The sequence below is a fragment of the Hevea brasiliensis genome, chromosome 10, assembly GCF_030052815.1.
Source record: "Hevea brasiliensis isolate MT/VB/25A 57/8 chromosome 10, ASM3005281v1, whole genome shotgun sequence".
NCBI lineage: Eukaryota > Viridiplantae > Streptophyta > Magnoliopsida > Malpighiales > Euphorbiaceae > Hevea > Hevea brasiliensis.
In genome coordinates, this window is record NC_079502.1 from 5,285,612 (window position 1) to 5,306,612 (window position 21,001).

Consider the following 21,001-nt stretch of genomic DNA (forward strand, 5'->3'; position numbering starts at 1 on the left):
ATATTTGAATGGGTTATTTGGTAATTTAAAATATAATGGGGATTATTAATTTCTTTTTATTGAAGAGACTCAAGTATGAGTAATGATCTTTTATCGATGAAAATTAATAGTGCGGCTTGTTCCTCCATTGACGTTTGATTTAATATCTTCTCTGGGCCACACAAGTAATAAGTTTCCAAAAGGGCAGTATTACAGAAGATTTTTTTATCGCCTGAAATAAAAAAAAAAAAAACCACTTACTACTCGAAAGGCTATTTTACTCTATTTATATCATCTCTGAATATAATATTTTAATTATTTATATTTGTATTTTTTTATGAGAATATTATGTTATACTTATCTTATTATTCTTATTAACAAATTATCAAATTTTATCTTTAAAAAAGAAAAAGACTAATTCTTTCAAAATTTATAGATGTCCCTTTTAATAATGTATTTTTTAAAGATCGAATCTGAATTCTTCCCTTGAGAGCACAGTAAATTTTACCATTACACTCAATATTGTGTTAATAATAAAATTTAACGAAATATAAATTCTTCTCCTTTCAAAATTTTGATATAATATAAAACCAGATAGATAGATATAGTAATAAGCACCAAAATTTATATGAAATTTATAGTTATAAATATGTTTGCAAAGATACACATTTAATAATGTGTTTTTTAACAAATTTATAAGTTCATTCTTTCATTTATATTTATATTTAATAAATTGAATTAAATATTAGATATTAGAAGAGATGGAGATTAGAGATTAGAAATAGGGATAGATAAGTGAGTGCATGAGAGTGATTATTGATAACATCTCTATTTTTTTTCTTCTGACCATATCAATGAGATTTGGATTCAAATCTCAATTGGGATTTGATTAATAAAAGAATAAAAAAGTGACAATAATAAAATACTATAAAAACAAGAGCAAAGCATCTGACTATTTTTTAAAAAAATAATAAAAATAAAAAAATTATTTAAAGATCTCTTGCCAATACCGTTTGAGGTATTTGGGACTCTTCTCCTAAAACCACATGCATGCCTCATATGGGTCCTTATCAAAACACTCAATAAAGCATCCCAATTCAAGAATCACTTCAATTTGGGTAATTTTTATGCCCGTGTCTGAACTTTGTCCATATTTCAATTTCCTTTCCAATTTGCTTCAAGAAGTTTTCATGTGAAAATTATTTTTTTACATATTTTTTTTACATTAAAAAAAAATAAATCTTTTCAATCATTATCCTAATCTATTATAAAAATATTAATATAATTCGATCAGCTTTCTAGAAAAAATGATTTACCCTTTAATTTAAACACCTACTATTACATGTTAGAATAATTTTTATGAAATAAAATTAAAATTTTAAAATTTCTTTAATAATAAATTTAAATTAAAAAAATAAAAATGAAAGACAAGTCAAAGTTGCTGAAAAATTACCTTTCAATTTAATATTTTAAGTATTTTGATATTTTTAATTAGACATACAAATCTCTGAAGATTGTAATAAGTATTTTGATATTTTTTCAGAATCCAATATCTCACCCTATTGACACAGATAAATATAGAATATTATCATCAAATAATATTATAATATACACACAGCTAAAACCGAGGAAATTTTGAATATTATTTAGTTTTTAATCTCTATTTTTTATGAAAAGAAGTATTCAGTACGCAAGAATTTTGACTGTTGACCTTTCATGGCAATATTGGGTGGCTTCATCAATAGTCCATTGGGCCGTTTTAACATTTGATGATAAGACCAAAGAAAAGCAAAAACACAGTCGATCATGTGTTTCTTCCGTGGGCAGATTTGCAGACGTTATGCTGATCTTGTTTCGGGCAGTCATAAGGATTAAAGAGAATGCTTTCTCTGTCTCTGTACTATCATCTGTCGTGTATAATTGTTCCTGAATTCTTTTAATCTTGTATATATTTATAAAAATTACTTGGCATAGATATAGGTCATGGGTTGGTTCAAGTTGCGTAGCCCTGGACAAAATGAACCAATTACGAAGAGTAAGCTACAGAGCCGAAAGAAATGACACAAGGTGGTAAAGACAAAAAAAATGCTAAATAATACATACGCATGTAGAGCTGAAAATATGTACTCTATTAGCCTGACTAAGTAATCCCAAAACCTTAATGCACAAGTGACAAGTTCATCTAATGGTTACATTATTTATGGCGTAGAAGCAACTACAAGTTGGGTAATGTAAGATGGCTTTTGTTCTCGTATCAGAAAAGCTACTTTGAGTTCCACTGCCAAGTTGGTGTGCCTGATCATGTTGGTTTTGCATAACTTATGTCGGTTTAATCTTTGAAAATGTTCCAGTCTCAGAAAAGTAGGTACTCTGGGTTCCACTGCCGAGCTGATGTGCATGCGCTTGTGGATTTGTGAGTTCGATTCCCTATCAAGGAAATACGGTAATTAATACCACCAAACAGAAAAAACACAGGTGAAGGAAAAGAGTTTTAGAGAAAATACGCGAAACTAAAGAATGTCCAAACAATGCACACAAATGGCCCAATTTGGGGTTGATTGACATCAAGGTAAAGCAATACCACCTTAGAATTTATTTTTGCGAGTTCCTTAAGAAAAGCAGAAGGTACTAACTTTGCATGTTCAATTCTTCCCTCCCCCCAACATAGTGGAGCTATCTCTGTGTCATTCAATATATAGATAAGATTCAAATCTACATGCTATCTCAACCCAATCCCAGCCTTTACCAAAGAGTCTAGAACTCATGATCTAGAAATCATCTCAAAAATAGTAGTCAGATAAGATGTTATGCTGTATGGTCAATTTCAGAAAATCTTCACATTGAATAAGAACCTTTGTAATGAATAGATATTTTTACACACATCCATCAGACCATCTGGATGATGGCAAGCAAGCCGATGAAAACTTCGTAAGTTGGATTCTATGGGCTAAATGTGATTTCCTTTTTCTTTTTAAAGTTTTACCAGCCGTATAATTCATAATCAAGATGATAAGAAGTGAATACAAACCTGCACAGGTGTAAATGCCAGACTTGATGTCAGACCAGATGTGGCACCGCTACTTCCATAATTCTTCTCCTTGAATCTAAAAACAAAAACATGGAATATAATTATGTAAGCATAATATGATACAATACAACCAACTTATTTATAAAATTACAGCTCTGTTGGAAATCAAAAAAAAAAAAAAGGAACGGAATGAAATAAGCCTACTTCTTTGCAACTTTTGCAGCGAGCTTGCTCTGACCAACAGATACACGCAGCTTGCCATTTCCAGCTTGACCAAGCATTCCATAACCTTCCCCAAGTCCATCACCTAATGTCAACACACATATCAAACATTAGAATGAAACTTCAAAAAAAATTCTCAATATATCTTAGATACCATACTGCCGACCCCAAATTTTTGAGATAAAGGCTTAGTTGAGTTGAGTATATCTTAGATACGATACAAAACTAAAAGGAAAAGAAAAAATGGGGAAGAAGTTTTGGGTTGGGTTGGTTAGGGGTGGGGCGGGAGAGGGGGGGGGAGAGTGTTGCCACAAATGACCTCTTTACGCGACAACTAATTAAAACAGCAAAGATACCCGCTTTCATCCTTAAAATGCATGCAAAAATAAGATAAATGAATAAGCGAACTTTTTAAAAAAAATGATAAACAGAAGCAAATAATACAGTTGTTGAAGTGTATACTTGCATAATTGCACAAATCTAATTTCATGTTAACCAGAGACTTTAACCAATAGAGCATTTACAGCGTACCATGTCATTAATCATGTTAAATAAAGGAGAGGGATAAAATTTAATTGACTTTAGAATCTTAAGATGCTAAAGAGATACATGTACCTAAAGAGCTCTCTTCAGGCACACCAAATTGCATTCTATTGGCAAGCTTCCTCATGTCTGTCAAAGCGTACCTAAGAAGACATATAAGGAAAGTTACCAAGAAATGCAAAGGAAAAAATAGCCATGCTAGTTTAAGATTACATAAAACCTGCATTACCTTTCCTTCATCTTTCTCAGCCTCCGACCACCTCTTTTTTTCTTAGGCTCAGAATCAGGAACTGGAAGTGGTTTAGGTTGCTTTGCAGGAGGAGGCTCCTGCCACTTCTCTATTTTCTTACAAATCTCTTCCCGAAGAGCTCTTCCAGTGTTTCCTGATGGATCCCCCCTGGTAGAATCTACCCGTGCTGCCAGGGTTGATTTTGCAGCCAATAGTCGGCAAGCACGCATTCTCAGAGCAGGCGGAGTGGTCTGAAATACCTCTGTTTGCTCAATATAACCTACACGAAATTGAGATGTTGCCGTGGAAAATCCTGCCAGGTTCTTCTTCTTGGCACCGAGGAGCTGAACATTACAAGCAGGCATCTTGGCCAATGCTGAAAGACCACCAGCTGTTCCCATTAGCTTTGCTGCAACAGCACTCCCAACAATAGCAGAAAGATTCGGTGCAATGTATCCCATTCTGCTCTCTACAAAATCAAGGACTTTTTTCTTTGCAGCATCAAGAGCAAGAGCTCGATCGCATGCATCAATCGTCTTTTGAAGGACTTCCTCAGGAAGTGGCTTGCCACTTGTTGTTGATGCTGTCACTGAGACCACCATAATAATAGCCGAGGGTAAAAACCCTTCTAGGTCTACAAGGGTCAAATCCATCTCATTTCCAATCTTCTTCACCACACGTGCATAATCGATCGGATGGTGGACAAGTGATTCAAGCTCGGGAAATTTCAATCGGTACTTGTCACGGATAAAATTGTGGATTATAATTATTTCATTCTCAATGTCAACTGATAAGGCATTGCAATCCACAATAAGCTGATATTCAGGATCGTCTTCTAGTACCAAACCCTGATTTGAGATATCAGAACCCTTCTCCAAAGCATCTTCCACTTTCTGACATTTAGAGAATAAAGAACAAATCAGTCATCATATTCAAGTCAGTATGACAAAGCACTAATCCGTCAAAAATCAAATTTCATCCCTCAAATAATGCATGTATAAATAACAAAAAGCAAAGGAATAAATCTAAAATTGAAAGGAAAACGTTGGCATCCCATACTTTTTCCCCTTCCACAAAAATTGAGAAGGGAGAGTGAGAGGGAGGGGGAATGGGGGACGACAACAATAAAACTAGGCATAGAATAAAAATATTGATAAAGGCCCAATCAAACCACAGGGATTAGGGACCATCGTGATAAAATGCAAACATCAGAATTTTAAAATAAGTATTGCAAAATACAAAAACTAACCTGCATTATATCACTGTATCTCTGTGTTTTCTGCAATTTAGAAACACAATCCAAATCATCATAATTAAGAGTTTCAACGTCTGCCATGTCCCCATCAACGTCTTCCTCCATGTTTCCAGCATCAACGTCATCTTCCTCCTGTAAGAAGAAGAGTAATCAATAATGTCATGGACAAGAAATAGAGAAAATTTTTCCTCAAAAAATATACTCCCCCGTCAAAGTTCTAAAAATATAAAACTGCATAACTAACAAATTATCCACTAACAGGTCTTTGCAAATTAAAATTCTTGTAGCATTCATAGTGAAGAGAAACAAAATTGCAAAAACAAGGGCAGGAAAAAAAATAAAAAGGATGAGAAAGATACTCACTATAAGATCAGCATCATTGTCAGATAACTCATCAAGGTCCGCAAGGAAAGAATCAGCAAGAGTTGCCTGAAACATCAAACAAGAAAAGAAGATTAGGAGACATAAATATAAACTTATCAAACTTTTTCTACGAAGGCAAATATATCTTGGATAAAGAAGCGTAAAACCAATTATATTTGAACTTGGGAAATTGAACTTTCCAGTTTCCAGTAAATAACAACTAAAATCATTCTCAACTAGCTCATCCACTTTAATAAAGGTTTGATTGACATTTTTGTTTGAGCTGCTATTGAGAATAAAAAAATTATCTCAAAAATTTTTATTAAGGAGCTATAAGTTTTGATTTTAATTTCATTAACATATTTTAATTATGAGAACTACAAACCAGTTTTAAAACTGCTTTTTCCAAGGCATTTAAAAGAACACTTTTTCTGAAAGTAATTTCAAATTAGTTTTTGACCTCCCAAACACAATTTCAAACAGAGGCTAGGAGGGTGTTTGGTTTGGTTTATAAATAATCTACTTATAAGTAGATCATAAAGTAGATTAGTATTTGGTTTGACTTATAAGTTAAAATAAAAAATCATAAACAAGGGTACTTAAAATAAGCAAAAAGTTCACAAGTAAGATACCCATTATGGCTTATTCACTTATTTTAAAACTATATTTTGATTAAGAAAAAGACTATATTATCCTAATAATTTTTAAAATATCAATACGATACTTATTTTAAGGACTACAATACTCAATGATATATCATTTTTTGTCATCAAACACTTAAATTATTTAAAAATTAATTTTAAGTAATTTTATCAAATAATTAATTAATTATTTTTAAATTAACTTATAAATTAAAAAATATATTTTAAGTCAAAATTAAAAAAAAAAAAAAAGGTGAGATGCCAAGCCAGACACCGACGGCAACTAATAAGAAAATCATAAATATCAAATCCTTTCATTAGGTTCTATACCATGATGAATGTTATAGCCCTAGGGTTTCAAAATCTACACATAATCAGACACATTCTCATATACTACTAATACATCCATAATTGTTAATTTGGTATGCCAAATCCTCCTTTTCCCGAAAATTTAAGGTGAATTAATCGTTAAACCAAACAATCACCAAGCCGATGGAATTCCGCCTGTTTGTTTCAATTGACGGAAATCGACAAGCACTAAACTCTCCAAAAAAAATTCTAAATCTCAAATTAATCAAAAAAGTCAAGCATAACAATTTTAAGATAATACTAACCATTTTTTTTTGGCTTGAGATTCAGGAGACGGGAACTCGGGTGCTTTGCCTTCTATGGTTTAGCCCTCACCGCAAGCAGAGAACAAGCAATTAGAGAAATTTTTTTTTCCCCTGATGAGAGGGAAAGAGAACGAAGTCACTGTCAAAAACCCTAAGGCGATATCGCCAATTAAAACGACGAAGTATAGTTTTTTATGATTGCGGTCTTTGTGGAGAAACACAACCACTTGTTTAAAGAAACGACAAAGCGTTCTCTGCCAACGGCACGTAGGCTGATTCTAATTTGCTGACGACGGATTGCTTTAGTTCGTTTAGGCGAAAGGAGCACGTATCCTTGCTCGGCCAGCAGTTTGATTTTGAGCTCTAATCGTTTATTCATTGGCTCACTGCCTCACTCTCTCTGCTCTCCAAATGAACCCTCACCAACTAGAAATGCAATCATGATTGTAAGAGTAATAGACTGAAAATTTGACGGAGAAGTGCCCAAGAAGGAGAACGACTGACAGATGGAGCGAGACAAGGAGTGCAGTGAGAGAGAGGAGGGAAAAAAATTAAATTAAAATTATTTTTAATTAATAAAATATTACTTTTTTAATTAAATTTTTTACTAAATTTAATTAACTAGATAAAATTTAAATTAAATTATTAAAACTGAAATAATTAAATTAAATTGTAATTTCATAACAAAGTTTGAATTTCTTGTAATTATGTCAATATTTAATAATTTTATATTAAATGTTATTTTAAACTTTAAAAACAATTATTAATAAATAAAATTTACTAGCATATGTTATTTTTCTGAATTTCTAAGCCAAATTTTATAATGCTATAATACATTTTTCTTAACGATAAAGTAGAATTGATCATTATTAAAAAATTTATGATTTAATTAGTAATTTTTATAGTGTGAGATAAAATTATAAAAATTTTAAAAATATAATATTTTTTTTTTACAGTTATCCTAGATAATTAAGATTAGAATAAATCTCATTTTTAAGTGATTTTAAGAGCACACTTATGCAATCTAATATATTTAATATAAATAATTTTATGATACTCCCAGCCAACAGAGTTCTCATCCTTAATATAACTGGACTAATCCTATTGAATATAATTGGACCTATCTCATATTCACCTTATGCACTTAAAAATGGTGTTTTAAGTGTAGCGAGAATTGAATCTCTAACACAGTATAAAGCAAATTCAAGAATCATTGAGATTGAACATGGTGTTGGAAAATGAGAGAAAGAGAGGAAATGATAGCTAGGGAGGGGCCAGGCATTTGCCGGCCAGGCAAATGAGAAAAGAGCAATTGAGATTTGCATGATCAGGTTTTGAGTCCACCATGCATGGCATGATCAGAGATGTGAAGAAAAAGAGGCAGCCAATTACCAATGTTTCCATAAAGGAAAATTATTGTCTATAAAGTCAAACTCATTGCCCATGTGTGTGATCATCACCTTCACTTCACCACCTCCAATCCATCAATGACTTCTTCTTTTTTACTTTTCATCGCCGTCACCTGTAACTTCCTTTCACACATGACAACAACTTTATGTTTCCTCAAGCTCTCCTGATAAAGGTGGAACTTTTATATATATTATTATTATTATTCACAGTTAAATCACTCTTATCCATTTTAGTGGCATTTTGCCTTTAGACTCGTAATCTCATTTTGTCCCTTCCCCAAAGGCAGTCATTTCTCTATTTGTCTTTCATCTCCTATAGCAAACCTTGCACCCATATCCCTCTCTTGATCATGACCTAGCCAAGCCTCCTCCTTTCCGCCATGCCATATCCACCTACCTTTATGCTTTTTGATCTCTTACCACTTCTTGACCTAGCAAAGATACATTTCTATTTACTTCCTTACTCCGAGCGAACATATACAGGTGCTTTTGACTGGGATTTCAATCGATTAATTAGATTTTTTTTTATAATAAATCGTTAATTAATTAAAATTTAAGAAAGTTTAAAAGTTAAATGAAAAAATAATAAAAGAGTGTTTCGATCATGCTTTGGTTGAGGTCTACAAGTGAGTCGGACATTTCACGTTGATTGTGATCAGTGTGTGTATGTGATTTATATGGAAATAAGGACCTTGTTAAAATTGCTATGTTTTTAATAAATGTTCATTCGCATTACCGAGTCGTATGTGTATTTACTGACAAAAAAAAAATAATATAAGAATGTGAAGTGACTTTTCAAGTAAAATTTAATAATCAACACTACACATGTAATTAAAATTTTAAGAGTATTAAAAAAAATTGTTGCTTTAACTTTTTAAGGTATCCTAAGCATCTAGATAATCATGGTGTCCAAATTTCCCCCCAAATATGGATATATATATATATATATATATATATATATATATATATATATATATATATATATATATATATATATATATATATATATATATATATGGGACAAGAGCAATTTATTATTAACTTTCCTAGATTTTTGTTTTTAATCATACCTTTAATCTTTGATTGCCCATAAAATATTATCCTTTTACATTATTTTTAATATTTATTCTATCCACATTATTAGAAACTGCATTGCTAATTAAAAAAAAAAAGAAAAGAAAACGTAATGACAATAAGACTGTGCCCGACAATTTTTTTTATATATTGTAAATAAAAAATAATATTATAAATTAAATTTTACTCATTATGTTAAATCAAATTTCTAAATTTTATAAAAATTAAATTACTAATATGCATGTTATCAATCGTAAAATATTGAAGGTAAATTAATTAATTTGCAATCTCTTTGTGCAATTGTATTAATTCTAATCAATTCAAAACATATTTAATTTTTTTCCAATGATATATTGTTAATGTAAAACATGATTTTATTAAGTAGGGTGTTTTTCTAAATTTGTGTGTGCATATATACATTTCATAAAAAAAAATATTAAATCCAAGGTTGTTTTCTAAGTTTGAGGGTACAGATAATTTTTATAGTCTGTCCTTAAATTTTATCATATATTTCACTTTGTCACATAACTTTAATTTGTTTCTAAAAAAAATTTCTTAATTTTAATATCATACACTACAGAAGCATGTAAATTACAAAAATTTTATGTACTTTAAAAAATTTAAAATTTTGAAGTACATAAAAATAAATTTTAAAATTGAAAAAATAACAACACTAATAACGTGGTTTACCCTTTTCAGATAGGGTTAAGGCATGCCATTTTATTATTAATGGTAATAAATTATTAATTATAAATTCAAAACTATATTACTCATAAACCTAATAAAAATTCTCATAAAAAAAATACTCATAGTAAATAAATTAATTAGTTATCTCAATTTCCTCTTGATATAATCTAATATATTTATAATTATAACTACAATACGTGTCACACTAAAAAAATATCTACCATTTCAATCATCATTTAAATTTATCACAAAAATATTAATATATTACAATGATATACTTCCTAAAAAAAAAGAAAATTTACCCTTAATTGAAAAATATTAAAATTATATTTATAGACATTATATTATAGTTTAAAAATTTTATTTTTTAATTTAAAAACTTGCTATTACATATTACATAAATTTTTTTATAAAATAAAATTAAAATTTAATAATTTTTTAATAATAAATTAAAATTAAAAAATAATAGTGAAATATATGATGAATTTTAAAAATAAAATTATAATATAAGTTTTTCAAAATAATTTAATAAATACGAAAGGTTAAAAAAAATCAGCCCAAGAAATAATAAAAAAGAAGACTCTCATCCCAAAGTGGCCACTTGCCAACCCTAATTGAGAGCCTTATCATTCCATGTTGTACTTCTGTGTGTCAAACACTGTTACATTCCTACCAAATAACAACCTCCTTCTTCTCGCATCCTCAGCTGGTGATATTTAATATTTTTTCTCTCTCTCTGGGGAAAAATAACAAACACGGAAAAAGCACAAAACGCAACCACAAAAGACGCGTCTTTACCAAGCAGATTCTTTCTGCGTCACGCTATTATTCTCATATCCCATTCTTTCCTCTTTATAAAGCCACACCCAACCCTGATTGTGTGGCTTCACTTCATTGCTCCTTTTGCTTCATCCTTCTCTTTAGGTTTTTAGGGGGTTTTGGCCTTTTGGGTTCTCTCTAAAGACGCTCATAGAAACAGTGTCGTCCTTATGGCTGAGGAAAGTGTTGCTGTGTCCAATGATTTGCCTGTCAAGAGACCTAGAGAAGATGAAGAGAATGGGGTCTCTCCTACCACTGTCGCTATGGAGACAGAGGGTAACACTGACAACAACAACAGTAATAATGATTATATATCCTCTGTTATTCCTGGTTGGTTCTCTGAGATTAGCCCAATGTGGCCTGGTATGTTCCTTTCTAATTCCTGTATTTCTTATGCGTAGATTGTGATCTATTGGATTCGTGGATGTGTCTATCGATTGTATTTGTGGAAATACAGAGCACTTTTTGCATGTGGGTAGTTCGCTTTTCAATTGCATAAGCTTTTTTTCCCCCTATATATGAATAGTTCCGCTAGAGAAAACCATACGTCGCAAAACGAATATTGGGTTGCTAATGATGATTACAAATTGATAGTAGCAAATCCTAGCTCTTTCCATTCACGTAAATACCAACCTTGAATCTCATATTGCTCTCTTTCTAATGCAAATATTGAAATTTAGATCGTATAGGTATAGTTTTTTTCCATCAGATGTTCGTACATGCCTTTTACTGCTAGCATTTTTCCCTTAGTGCATAACCCAGACATCTTAATCACATGTTTTCTGCTGTTCTAATAACCTTGGAATAAATATGTGAACCTTTTAACTGCTTTGTCTTCACGTGGAATGCTTCTCAAAATTTTGCTGAATACATGTCAAACTAGACCTAATGTACTTGTTGTCTGTTCAATTGTACTGTTTCAGAGCTATTGCTTAACTTTAATTAATTATCTGTGTAATCTCTGGCTTCTTGATTTCTTTTCCGAGGGAGTTGAATTTTTGAAAATCATTTCAGCCATAGCATTTTCTCATGTTTCGACTTTACTGGGAACACAACTCCTCATGCTGTTTTTCTTGGGCTGCAATACTCGTGCCGTTAAATTTAATTTGTCTGTTACCTTGGCTAGCAATAATTAAAGCTTATCCGCTAAAATTTTTACCCTGTTATGTTCCAACTTTTTAGTGCAATTATTTGTGATGCTTTTCTTTATTTTAAAATGTTTATTATGAAATCTGCAGGAGAGGCACACTCCTTAAAAGTGGAGAAGATCTTATTTCAAGGGAAGTCTGATTACCAGAATGTCATGGTCTTTCAGGTGATTGATGCTTTTGGGACATTTTAGTTGTTTGTCCCTAACATGTGTAGATGCTGATTCTAAGTTTTTATTTCTGTTATCCTTTTGCAGTCATCAACATATGGAAAGGTTCTTGTTTTGGATGGGGTGATTCAACTCACAGAGAGGGATGAATGCGCATATCAAGAAATGATTACTCACCTCCCACTCTGCTCAATTCCAAACCCAAAGAAGGTACTTGTGTTCTTTGAAGGATCAAAGAATCAACTGGAAATGCATCAATATACACTAGTCTTGTTTAGCTGATTAAATGTTGTGAATCGTTGCAAACTGGGATTTTCCATGATATGGTATGTACCATGTAGTTCATGCCTTTCGTGCTTGTTCATTTATGGTAATGTGGAAGAGAGAATTATATTTTGCTTTTATTGTTGAGGATCTTTTGTTGATATGACATTTGTTGATATGACATTAAAGATGCAATAATAGTTGTATGTTCTGTAATTGTCTTTGCCTTGCTTTTATGAGGATGTAAGTACATTCTAGTTCTGGTTTTCATTCCCTTGAAAATTATATTTACACATCCTTCTCTTGGCTTTAAGTTTTGGTCCTTTCTAAGGCACTAAAAAGAAAAGCATTAAATTGATTGAATATTCTTTGAAGAGAAATACTATATTGAAGTTTTATGCTATCATGTTTCTTTTAAGTAGGAATCTTGACATGCAACCTATGATGACTACATTTATCTTTTCTGTCCTCCCTTTTTCAATTCTGACTTTATTGTTTTTCCTTTAGGTTTTGGTTATTGGTGGAGGAGATGGTGGAGTCTTGCGGGAAGTGGCTCGGCATTCATCTGTTGAACAGATTGTCATATGTGAAATAGATAAGATGGTTGTTGATGTAAGTAGGATGTTTGAAGATCTCTTTCTTTTCTGTTCCTAGGTGTTTTCTGAATTTTTAATTTTTAATTTTTGAATATTATGCTTGGATATTTTGTTTCCATAAAAAAGTGGATTTTGCTCCATGCAGTGGAAATTTATTGTGTTGCTTTGTCTTAGATAGGCTCCAGTTGTGTGCATTTATGGAGTCAATGGCTTTATCCTTGAACATGGAGGTCTCCATATTATAATCTACGTCCACTTGTTTGTGTTTTCCAGGTTTCTAAAGAATTTTTCCCTGATATAGCAGTTGGGTATGAGGATCCTCGAGTGACACTCCATGTTGGTGATGGTACGAACACTTCCTTCTTTTATCCCTTTTTTCCTATCTTTCTCATTCTCGTGAACTTATTGATTGGTGGAATTTCTGTGAAATTGTACAGGAGTTGCTTTTTTAAAGGATGTTCCTGCAGGAACATATGATGCAATTATAGTAGATTCTTCTGACCCAATAGGTAATGATATCACTGCAACCTGCTGCCCTTTTATACTGGGACCTCTAGAATTTGATTTCACTTACAAGTCTCTGCGTTGATCACTCAGGTCCTGCACAAGAGCTTTTTGAGAAACCATTTTTTGAGTCAGTAGCAAAGGCTCTTCGCCCTGGAGGGGTTGTGTGTACTCAGGCAGAAAGTATATGGCTTCATATGAACATCATTGAGGAGATTGTTGCAAACTGCCGTCAAATCTTCAAAGGCTCTGTCAACTATGCGTGGACAACTGTTCCGACTTATCCAAGGTTTGTACTCATCCTCTGGCATCCTGCATCTTAGCATTCATGTGGGACTGCATCACAGATACCTCTCTTAGAATTGGAAAAGCCCTTGTGTTTTACCATAAGCAAATCTTTACAGCCTGTTTTCCATCTTCAGATTTACATGGAATTAGGCATATTGTATATTTTGTTGCATTTATCACTCCTTTATTTGTGATTAGTGGATACATGCGCTATTCTGTGTAGCTGATGTTGGGTGGCGTTTATTCTGTTTCAGTGGGGTAATAGGTTTCATGCTTTGCTCTACTGAGGGACCTGAAGTTGATTTCAAGCATCCAGTGAATCCCATAGATGCTAATGATAGCAAATCAAAGAGACCTCTGAAATTTTACAATCCAGAGGTACTACAGACTCCATTTTTTTTTTTCCAACTGATGCGTATGATTGTATGTTGTGTTTGGAAGAGGAGGGAAGGGAGAGGAGGGGGAGAGAATGGGCTGTGGGGCCCACATAATTAAGAAACAGATCTGAGAGCTCCGCAATAGCCCATTTTCTCACCTTTCCCCATTCACAAACACAGCAGTATCGTTCTGTTCTGATGGTAACTTCTGTTCTTAATTACAGATTCATACAGCTGCCTTCTGTTTGCCATCTTTTGCAAAGAAGGTGATTGATTCAAAAGCTAAATGAAGGAATTTTGAAGAAAACTGAAGGAGCAGCAGTAAAAACTTTGCTGTAGAGTGTCCAGCCTTCACTATTACCAACATAGTCATTCCATCTGGCATTGAGCCATGGAATAAGTTGAGGTTTTTAAGTTATTTTCAGAGTTCGTTTTATTACGAAGAGCTGGTACTTTTATTCTTGTTTATGAGATCTTTCTCCATTCCTTATAATTAGAAAGAGTATGCAAATTTTTTAAAAAGGAATTCGACGACCTTAAAATTTCCTTGGATTCAATTGACATTCTTTACTTATGTGTGGAAGCTTGAAAGGAACGCAAGTTGGAAGATAAAAAGTAGAAAGGAGGGGAGAGCAGGGTTAATTATTTTCTGTTTGGTTGGAGACTGGGAAGGAAAAAGGAAGAAGGAAAGTTGTTAGTCACATATAAATTGAGGTTTGAATGGGCAATGTTGAGGTATCATTGTTATTTAGGTTAAAGCCCAAAATCAAATTTGGTTACGAGGAAAACTAATTGAAAATAAAATTAATGGATAGGCTTGTTTTGACCCAACTAGGCTCTTGCAGTGCTCTTAGGCCCTCCTACCTCTTTGTAAGCTCAAAATTAGCCATGAGATTCTTGATTAAAAAAATCGCACATCGAAATAGTATTTCCAAGCTTCTCCAAGTGATTAAATGATAATGAAAATTCTCTTTCAATAATTATTCCACTGATTTTCTCAAGTCACGCTCTCTATCTATTATAAATGCAGGTTAAAACGAAATGAACTTCTGCATACATATTCAATTACAATTTCTATGCGTCAAAGTCTGAAATCATAGGGCTTTTTTTTTTATATACATCTTCCCTATTTCTCATGTGTGCATCTTTGATGCCAAATCAAGAGCAAAAATCAGAGTGCTCAGCTCAAACAGATGAAGGGGAACCAGAAAAAGAAGAAACAGCTGAATCAATCTATAGGAAAAACTATTATGCAGTTGAAGATAAAGAAGCTGATGTTTTTGCCTAGAGTTTTAGAGCTTCGTTGAGAAAATTGAAGATCTCAGACTTCAGCTTGCGGTAGATAAATTGCTAACTCGAAAGCAATCTAAGCAATTGAGCGTAGATAAACTGAAATAATTGGGTTGAGGACAATGTGAAACGATTGTACATATTCATATCTTAATATAATAAAAATTGAAAAAAAAAAACTACAATAAATGAAAGGGATCGTATCTTTGTCTTCAACATAATATGAGCTACCACATCACCCAAACATGAACAAAGGGATCGTATCTTTGTTTGACCAACCAAAAACAATTGATTCATTGATCTAAAATAGTTTATATAACAAGAAAAAGCAAGAAAAAAAAAACCACCGTAGGATAAGGAAAAAAAAAAAAAAAAAAAAAAAAGAGAAAGAAGCAGCCCTGAAAGTCCTTAGCAACCACAAGGTCAATTGGGATTCATAAACTCCGCTCGTCAAGAGTAGTTTCGCCTTTTTTTTTGTTTTGGCCGTCAATCTGAGGTTGGTCTCATTACCATTTTAAGAAAGCAACCGTGATGCTTGTATCAAGCAATACAAACAAGCAAACTATTCTTTGAGAGCATGACAGATGTAGCCAAATCAAGTTCACAATTTTGCAATCTTACCAAAGCAACAAATCAATAAAATTTTCTGGAAGCTATACGAGCGAAACAATTTTGGGCAGATTTATCTTAGATCCTTTCCCTGATCACACACATAGAGCCATTTACCTTGTGCTAGAAAATCGTGAAAAACACATTCTTGGATTTCTTCCATAAACACTACCATTCGCCTGTACTCAACTAATGGATGAAAAGTAGAGATTCTATGCTAGATCAGGACATTGTGTTGATGCAAACCAAACAAGGATGGATGCATTGTAGGCTCAATGCTACTCGAAGAAGCAAACAGTACACAAGACTACAAAACAGAGTGCAGATATGCAGATATGGAGGGCAATGACAAACAGCTTCATAACCATCTAGCAGAAATGCAAATGCCGTAGGTAGGACAGAAGCTTTGTTGCAGAAGAATGCAGTAAAAAAGTCGCCGTAATTTCAACATGTGATTCAAGCTACAAGATCGTAGGTAGGACAGAGGCTTTGCTGCAGAGAAAAGTGGCGTACCCTACCAAGTTTCTGAACATTTGTAATTTCAACATGGGATTCAAGCTGAATAACATGCAGGGGGCGACGAGGAGATAACGTGCAGAGAAGCAGAGATGGAGAAAAACCGTGCACTAAGATTCAGTAAAGTGGCGAAATGATGCCGTTTTAGCCGAAAACCATACCTCAAAACAAAACACAAATCTTTTAGAAACAATTACCCCAACCAGATTAATACTACAACAATAAGTCAAGATTAAGCATTATAAACAGCAATAAGGTTGCAATTTAAAGTGTGAAAGAGACCTCAAAGATTCAGTAAGAAGCTGAGACAGCAAGCCGATACAAAAGTGTCCTAAGCTTTTGCGGCTGAAACACTTTGATGAAGCCATCCAAACCAAGTTTCTAACAAACCTCATTGTCATGACATGAACATAACTAACATCAACAGATCCTATCAGAACTACAGTATAGCAGATATTGCCTCCTCCAATGTCCTTCCACTCTTGCTTCAGTTCAGCTTCCAGCCCTAATCTCTGCAAAGGCAAAACAAGCATTTTGCATAAAGCTGAAAATATGAAACAGTAGTTCACTAGTTACAATTCTTCATAACTTTAATACAAATACAAAACATTTCTAGAACCAACAATGAAGCCAATTGGCACCATTGCGATTGATGAAAATTTTGTGATTCCCCTTTCAATTAGTTCTCCACCCCTAAAATATTTTATTGAACTTCATATGTCTCACTCTCAAAAAAAAAAAAAAATATTCTCAACTTTTCTTTTTGAGTGGTAAAAGTATCAGGTTCATAATACAATCAACTCAATAGCATCATAAGAGTAGCTGGATAACACATAACATTTTGCAACTATGGCACCAAATAACTCTAAATTTAAGCACTACATACCCATTAGCATAAGGTGAATCACGACGGGCATGACGGTATGGAGGGGATCTGCTGTAGCTGTGACCACGGCGAGGTGATAGGCTGCCGCGTCTTGGAGATCTTCTACCACGGGGGCTATAACTCCTGCAGAGAGAAATTTTGAAAACCAGCAAATGCAAACGGTAAATCTTGTTACTGATAAGAATCTTCCCTGACTGGAAATTAGCCAGACACAGATAGGAAAGCAAAATAAACAGGTACACAATACATAATGACAAGTTGCATTGGTCCAATAAATCTAGGATCACGTAGGGATATTAAAAGTATGAAGATCAAGTTAGTAATATTAAGGCATAACATATGCTGCATGATTATTTCATGCAAGCTTTAGATGTTTTTATTTGGATGGACTGGACTTTGATGAAAGCCAGAAATCACTTGCCATTCAAGCTAACACATGATTCAATCAAATAAGCTACTGCTCATGGGATTCTATACCTGCAAGAAACAGAACATTCCCACAAAACAAAAATTAATAGCTTTAGGAAACAAACTCCTAAACCAGATATCAGTATAACACAGGTGTCAACGTCCAGCATTTATCATTGTCTGCAATCCCTACTTGGATTCCTCAACAATATCAGACTAATTACTTATCATTCTTTTATTGTAAGCATGCTTTTGGAGGACATAATTAGAGAACCCTTTGAATTCATAGTGCTTTCACATCGTTTATCTTCCATCACAATCATATATAATAAGTTCTGTTTCTTTGTATGAAACTTATGTGATAAATAATTCCACATAAATACATAATCAAGCCTCAGATTATAGCCCCTTACTAGAGATATCAACATTGATTTGTGATAATTTTAAAAATAAAAGCATAAAGCAAGCAGGAAAGAGAAAAGACAGGAAGTGAAGTGACAGATTGGTTATAGGAGCAGAAGCTGTTGCAGCCTCTGGGAGGAAAATAAAAATAAAGAAAAAGGGGAGATAGATGCATGTGTCGCACCTGTGCCCATACCCATAACCATATCTCGGACTCCTACTGTGTTAGGAAGGAGGAAGAAGTGGAATAAAAGAACAAAAGCAAGTAGTAAGTGATAAAATGATTCTAGCACAAGCAGTTTGTAGTTGCTGGGACAGAAGACAAAGGTAAATGCATTAGACAAACCTGCGCCCATATCCATAACTTGGACTCTTGTGGCGGCGTGGGCTAGGGCTTCGGCGACGCCCACTTCCCAAACCTCTTGACCCAATGCGCAGGCGGCACTCTCGAGCAAAATGACCAGGTTCACCACATTCATAACATTTCAAGTCCTCACCGCCACGTCCACGTCCACCACCACCACCACCACCACGTCCACCGCCACCTTTGGAATTATGAGAAAGCTCCACTCGCCACCCATTCTTTCCTGTAAAACAAACTAACATATTAGTAGAATTCTCCAAAATTATTTTTCATCCAGGTCATAGAGTCCTCTGATAAAATTTGTCAATCTACCAGGAATCGTGAGGGGGAAAAAGCCATTAAAACTCTCACCACAGAAAATCAAAATAACTTTATGGCATATAGCAGGGAAAAAATATATCTTGAAGAGAAAAAAGAAGATAAAACATTAACAATGAACAAAGGATGGCAAGAACAGAATGGAGTAAATTTTGCCAGAAAAGAATATGCATATTAAAGGAAAAACATTTTCAATCTAAATAACAAGGAGCAAAAAATTTTTATATACTGACCATCCAATGCACGAATTGCATCCATGGCATCCCTGCGATCATCAAACTCCACAAATGCATATCCCGGTGGCCTTCGTGCAACCCACACACTGCATAATTTTATTACAAATTAACAACCATTAACAGTTGATATCATGCTGAATGGGAAATCGAACAACATAATAGCACAAAATATACCCAGCCCTTAGCCCCCAGTTGTGTGAATTTAGATGGGTACTAGACCACCAAACATAAATTCACAGCAGTAACTTAATGTTATCTAATTATAAGGCTTTGACTTAAAACATTTGCGAAAACATGAAATAGAATGGAAATAAAAACTATAATTTTGATGCGGATTGTAGTACTGCAGCATTTAAAAACAAAATGAACATGCACAACGAATCTATTCAATACTATTTGATACGTGTTATAAAACTTAATAGAACTATAGGGTTCTGACAAAATTCATTTCTTTCAATCTTCAAATTTCGTGACCTAAATTACAACTGACAATAACTTCTATGAAAATTGGGAAGAATATTACACACGCATACCTATGCTCTGGGCTACTAAAATTTCGCAAAAAAAGGCACTAACAAAATCTGTTGATACTAAAGAATTCAGGCACAAGCAGACATGAACATTAATAAAAAAAAAAATTACTAAAAATAAGACAACAATAAGAATTAGCACCAGCAGATTTAAACCATAAAAGAATTCACCAGCAAAATTACCTTCTAAGAACACCATACATTCTGAATTCATCTTCCAGATCCCTCTCCGAGACTCTCGGATCCAAATTCCCCACGTAAACCCGAGCCATTATCACAACCAGAATATGCACCAACCTAATTCACAAAAAAAAAAAAAAAAAAAAAAGCTCCGCTTAATTTCGCTCGGGTAAACAATTTCGACGGAAGGGGAAAATAAAGCAAAACCCAGCAATATAAACTCCTTTCTTTTTCTCTAAGAATTTAACAATGCAAAGAGAATGTGATCGAAACAAGCAGGTTTGATCTACCGATTAGAGTTTGAAAGAACCAAGTAGAATTAATGGCTGCAAACAGAAAAAACAGATTGAGCAAACGAGAATTAGTAGCAGGCGTAAATAAGGGTGATGATTCAAGGACTCGAAAAGATGAAAAAGGGCGATTGAATTTAACCATGCAGGGAAACGCGGAGCTATTAAAACCCTAGAAAAACGCAATGGTCCGGTTCCGGTTCCGGCTCGAAACAGATCCGGGCCGTGGCTCAGGATCTGAATCAGGCCGCATGGGACAGGTTTATGATTCTAATATTTTCTTTTTTTTTAGGTAATTCTAATATTTTCGATTCAATATACTCAATTGTTAAAATTTTTCTTAATTTATTTAAAAAAAAATCAAATTGGACTGATTTATTAGTTTCAGTTAATTCGATTGAAAATTTAAAAGCGGGAGATTGAATCCGGCTTTTAAGAATTTGGGTTTCAAAGTAATTATGAACCGTTGGGTCATATATCCAAATTTAATTGAATTAGTTTTTTGATAGGATCAATTACCAATCGACACGTGGCCCCGGATTAGGCTCTGTCTGGATTCTACAATTTCTATGTCAGTGTGTCAAGTCTTAGCTGGAATCAGGCCAAACAAGGCCCAAACATGAGTCCATGTAGTTGGTTAAACCCATTTCCTTTTAGCTGGATAAATCCAAATATTTGTCGACTTTAATTTTGAATAATTTAATTATTACTTTTAAAATTTCACAATGCTTAAACTTATGAAAGTTTTTTTTTTTTTTTTCA

The 21,001-nt window shown here is 33.4% G+C and overlaps 3 protein-coding genes across 4 annotated transcripts; 1 reads left to right on the forward strand and 2 right to left on the reverse strand.

Annotated features, from left to right (window-relative positions):
* Positions 1-2,087: 2,087 nt before the first annotated feature.
* On the reverse strand, positions 2,088-7,392 carry LOC110635344 (U4/U6 small nuclear ribonucleoprotein Prp31 homolog). The gene is made up of 8 exons (XM_058129009.1): positions 6,875-7,392; positions 5,620-5,685; positions 5,251-5,388; positions 4,002-4,894; positions 3,845-3,915; positions 3,212-3,314; positions 3,008-3,083; positions 2,088-2,406 (listed from the first exon to the last, which is right to left on the reverse strand). The coding sequence occupies exons 1-8, from the start codon at positions 6,875-6,877 to the stop codon at positions 2,299-2,301; spliced, it is 1,458 nt and encodes a 485-aa protein (XP_057984992.1). The 5' UTR covers positions 6,878-7,392; the 3' UTR covers positions 2,088-2,298.
* A 3,310-nt stretch (positions 7,393-10,702) lies between these two features.
* LOC110635348 (spermidine synthase 1) lies at positions 10,703-14,767 on the forward strand. The gene is made up of 9 exons (XM_058129010.1): positions 10,703-11,226; positions 12,102-12,178; positions 12,269-12,391; positions 12,953-13,057; positions 13,315-13,387; positions 13,479-13,550; positions 13,639-13,834; positions 14,088-14,211; positions 14,435-14,767. Exons 1-9 carry the CDS (start codon positions 11,034-11,036, stop codon positions 14,498-14,500), a joined length of 1,029 nt encoding a protein of 342 aa, XP_057984993.1. The 5' UTR covers positions 10,703-11,033; the 3' UTR covers positions 14,501-14,767.
* A 2,065-nt stretch (positions 14,768-16,832) lies between these two features.
* On the reverse strand, positions 16,833-20,499 carry LOC131169718 (serine/arginine-rich splicing factor RSZ21-like). 2 transcript variants are annotated; one of them, XM_058129011.1, is made up of 7 exons: positions 20,240-20,499; positions 19,953-20,066; positions 19,237-19,325; positions 18,668-18,908; positions 18,506-18,541; positions 17,512-17,634; positions 16,833-17,137 (listed from the first exon to the last, which is right to left on the reverse strand). In XM_058129011.1, the coding sequence occupies exons 2-7, from the start codon at positions 20,039-20,041 to the stop codon at positions 17,131-17,133; spliced, it is 585 nt and encodes a 194-aa protein (XP_057984994.1). In that variant the 5' UTR covers positions 20,042-20,066; positions 20,240-20,499; the 3' UTR covers positions 16,833-17,130. The 2 variants fall into 2 exon arrangements, with proteins under 2 accessions (XP_057984994.1, XP_057984995.1); XM_058129012.1 differs by lacking the exon at positions 18,506-18,541 and having other exon boundaries at positions 20,240-20,394.
* Positions 20,500-21,001: the final 502 nt, after the last annotated feature.

Excerpts from the sequence above, each read along its gene's own strand:
- LOC110635348 (XM_058129010.1), top strand. The coding sequence starts at position 11,034 with ATGGCTGAGGAAAGTGTTGCTGTGTCCAATGATTTGCCTGTCAAGAGA. Across the intron at positions 12,179-12,268 it reads AGAATGTCATGGTCTTTCAG|TCATCAACATATGGAAAGGT; the intron begins GTGATTGATGCT and ends ATCCTTTTGCAG. Across the intron at positions 13,835-14,087 it reads ACTGTTCCGACTTATCCAAG|TGGGGTAATAGGTTTCATGC; the intron begins GTTTGTACTCAT and ends ATTCTGTTTCAG.
- LOC110635344 (XM_058129009.1), bottom strand. Across the intron at positions 4,895-5,250 it reads GATACAGTGATATAATGCAG|AAAGTGGAAGATGCTTTGGA; the intron begins GTTAGTTTTTGT and ends TCTAAATGTCAG. Across the intron at positions 2,407-3,007 it reads TGGCATTTACACCTGTGCAG|GGAATCGAACTCACAAATCC; the intron begins GTTTGTATTCAC and ends TTTCCTTGATAG.
- LOC131169718 (XM_058129011.1), bottom strand. The coding sequence starts at position 20,041 with ATGGCTCGGGTTTACGTGGGGAATTTGGATCCGAGAGTCTCGGAGAGG. Across the intron at positions 18,909-19,236 it reads TGCAATTCGTGCATTGGATG|GAAAGAATGGGTGGCGAGTG; the intron begins GTCAGTATATAA and ends TTTGTTTTACAG. Across the intron at positions 17,635-18,505 it reads GGTTATGGGTATGGGCACAG|GAGTTATAGCCCCCGTGGTA; the intron begins GTGCGACACATG and ends TTCTCTCTGCAG.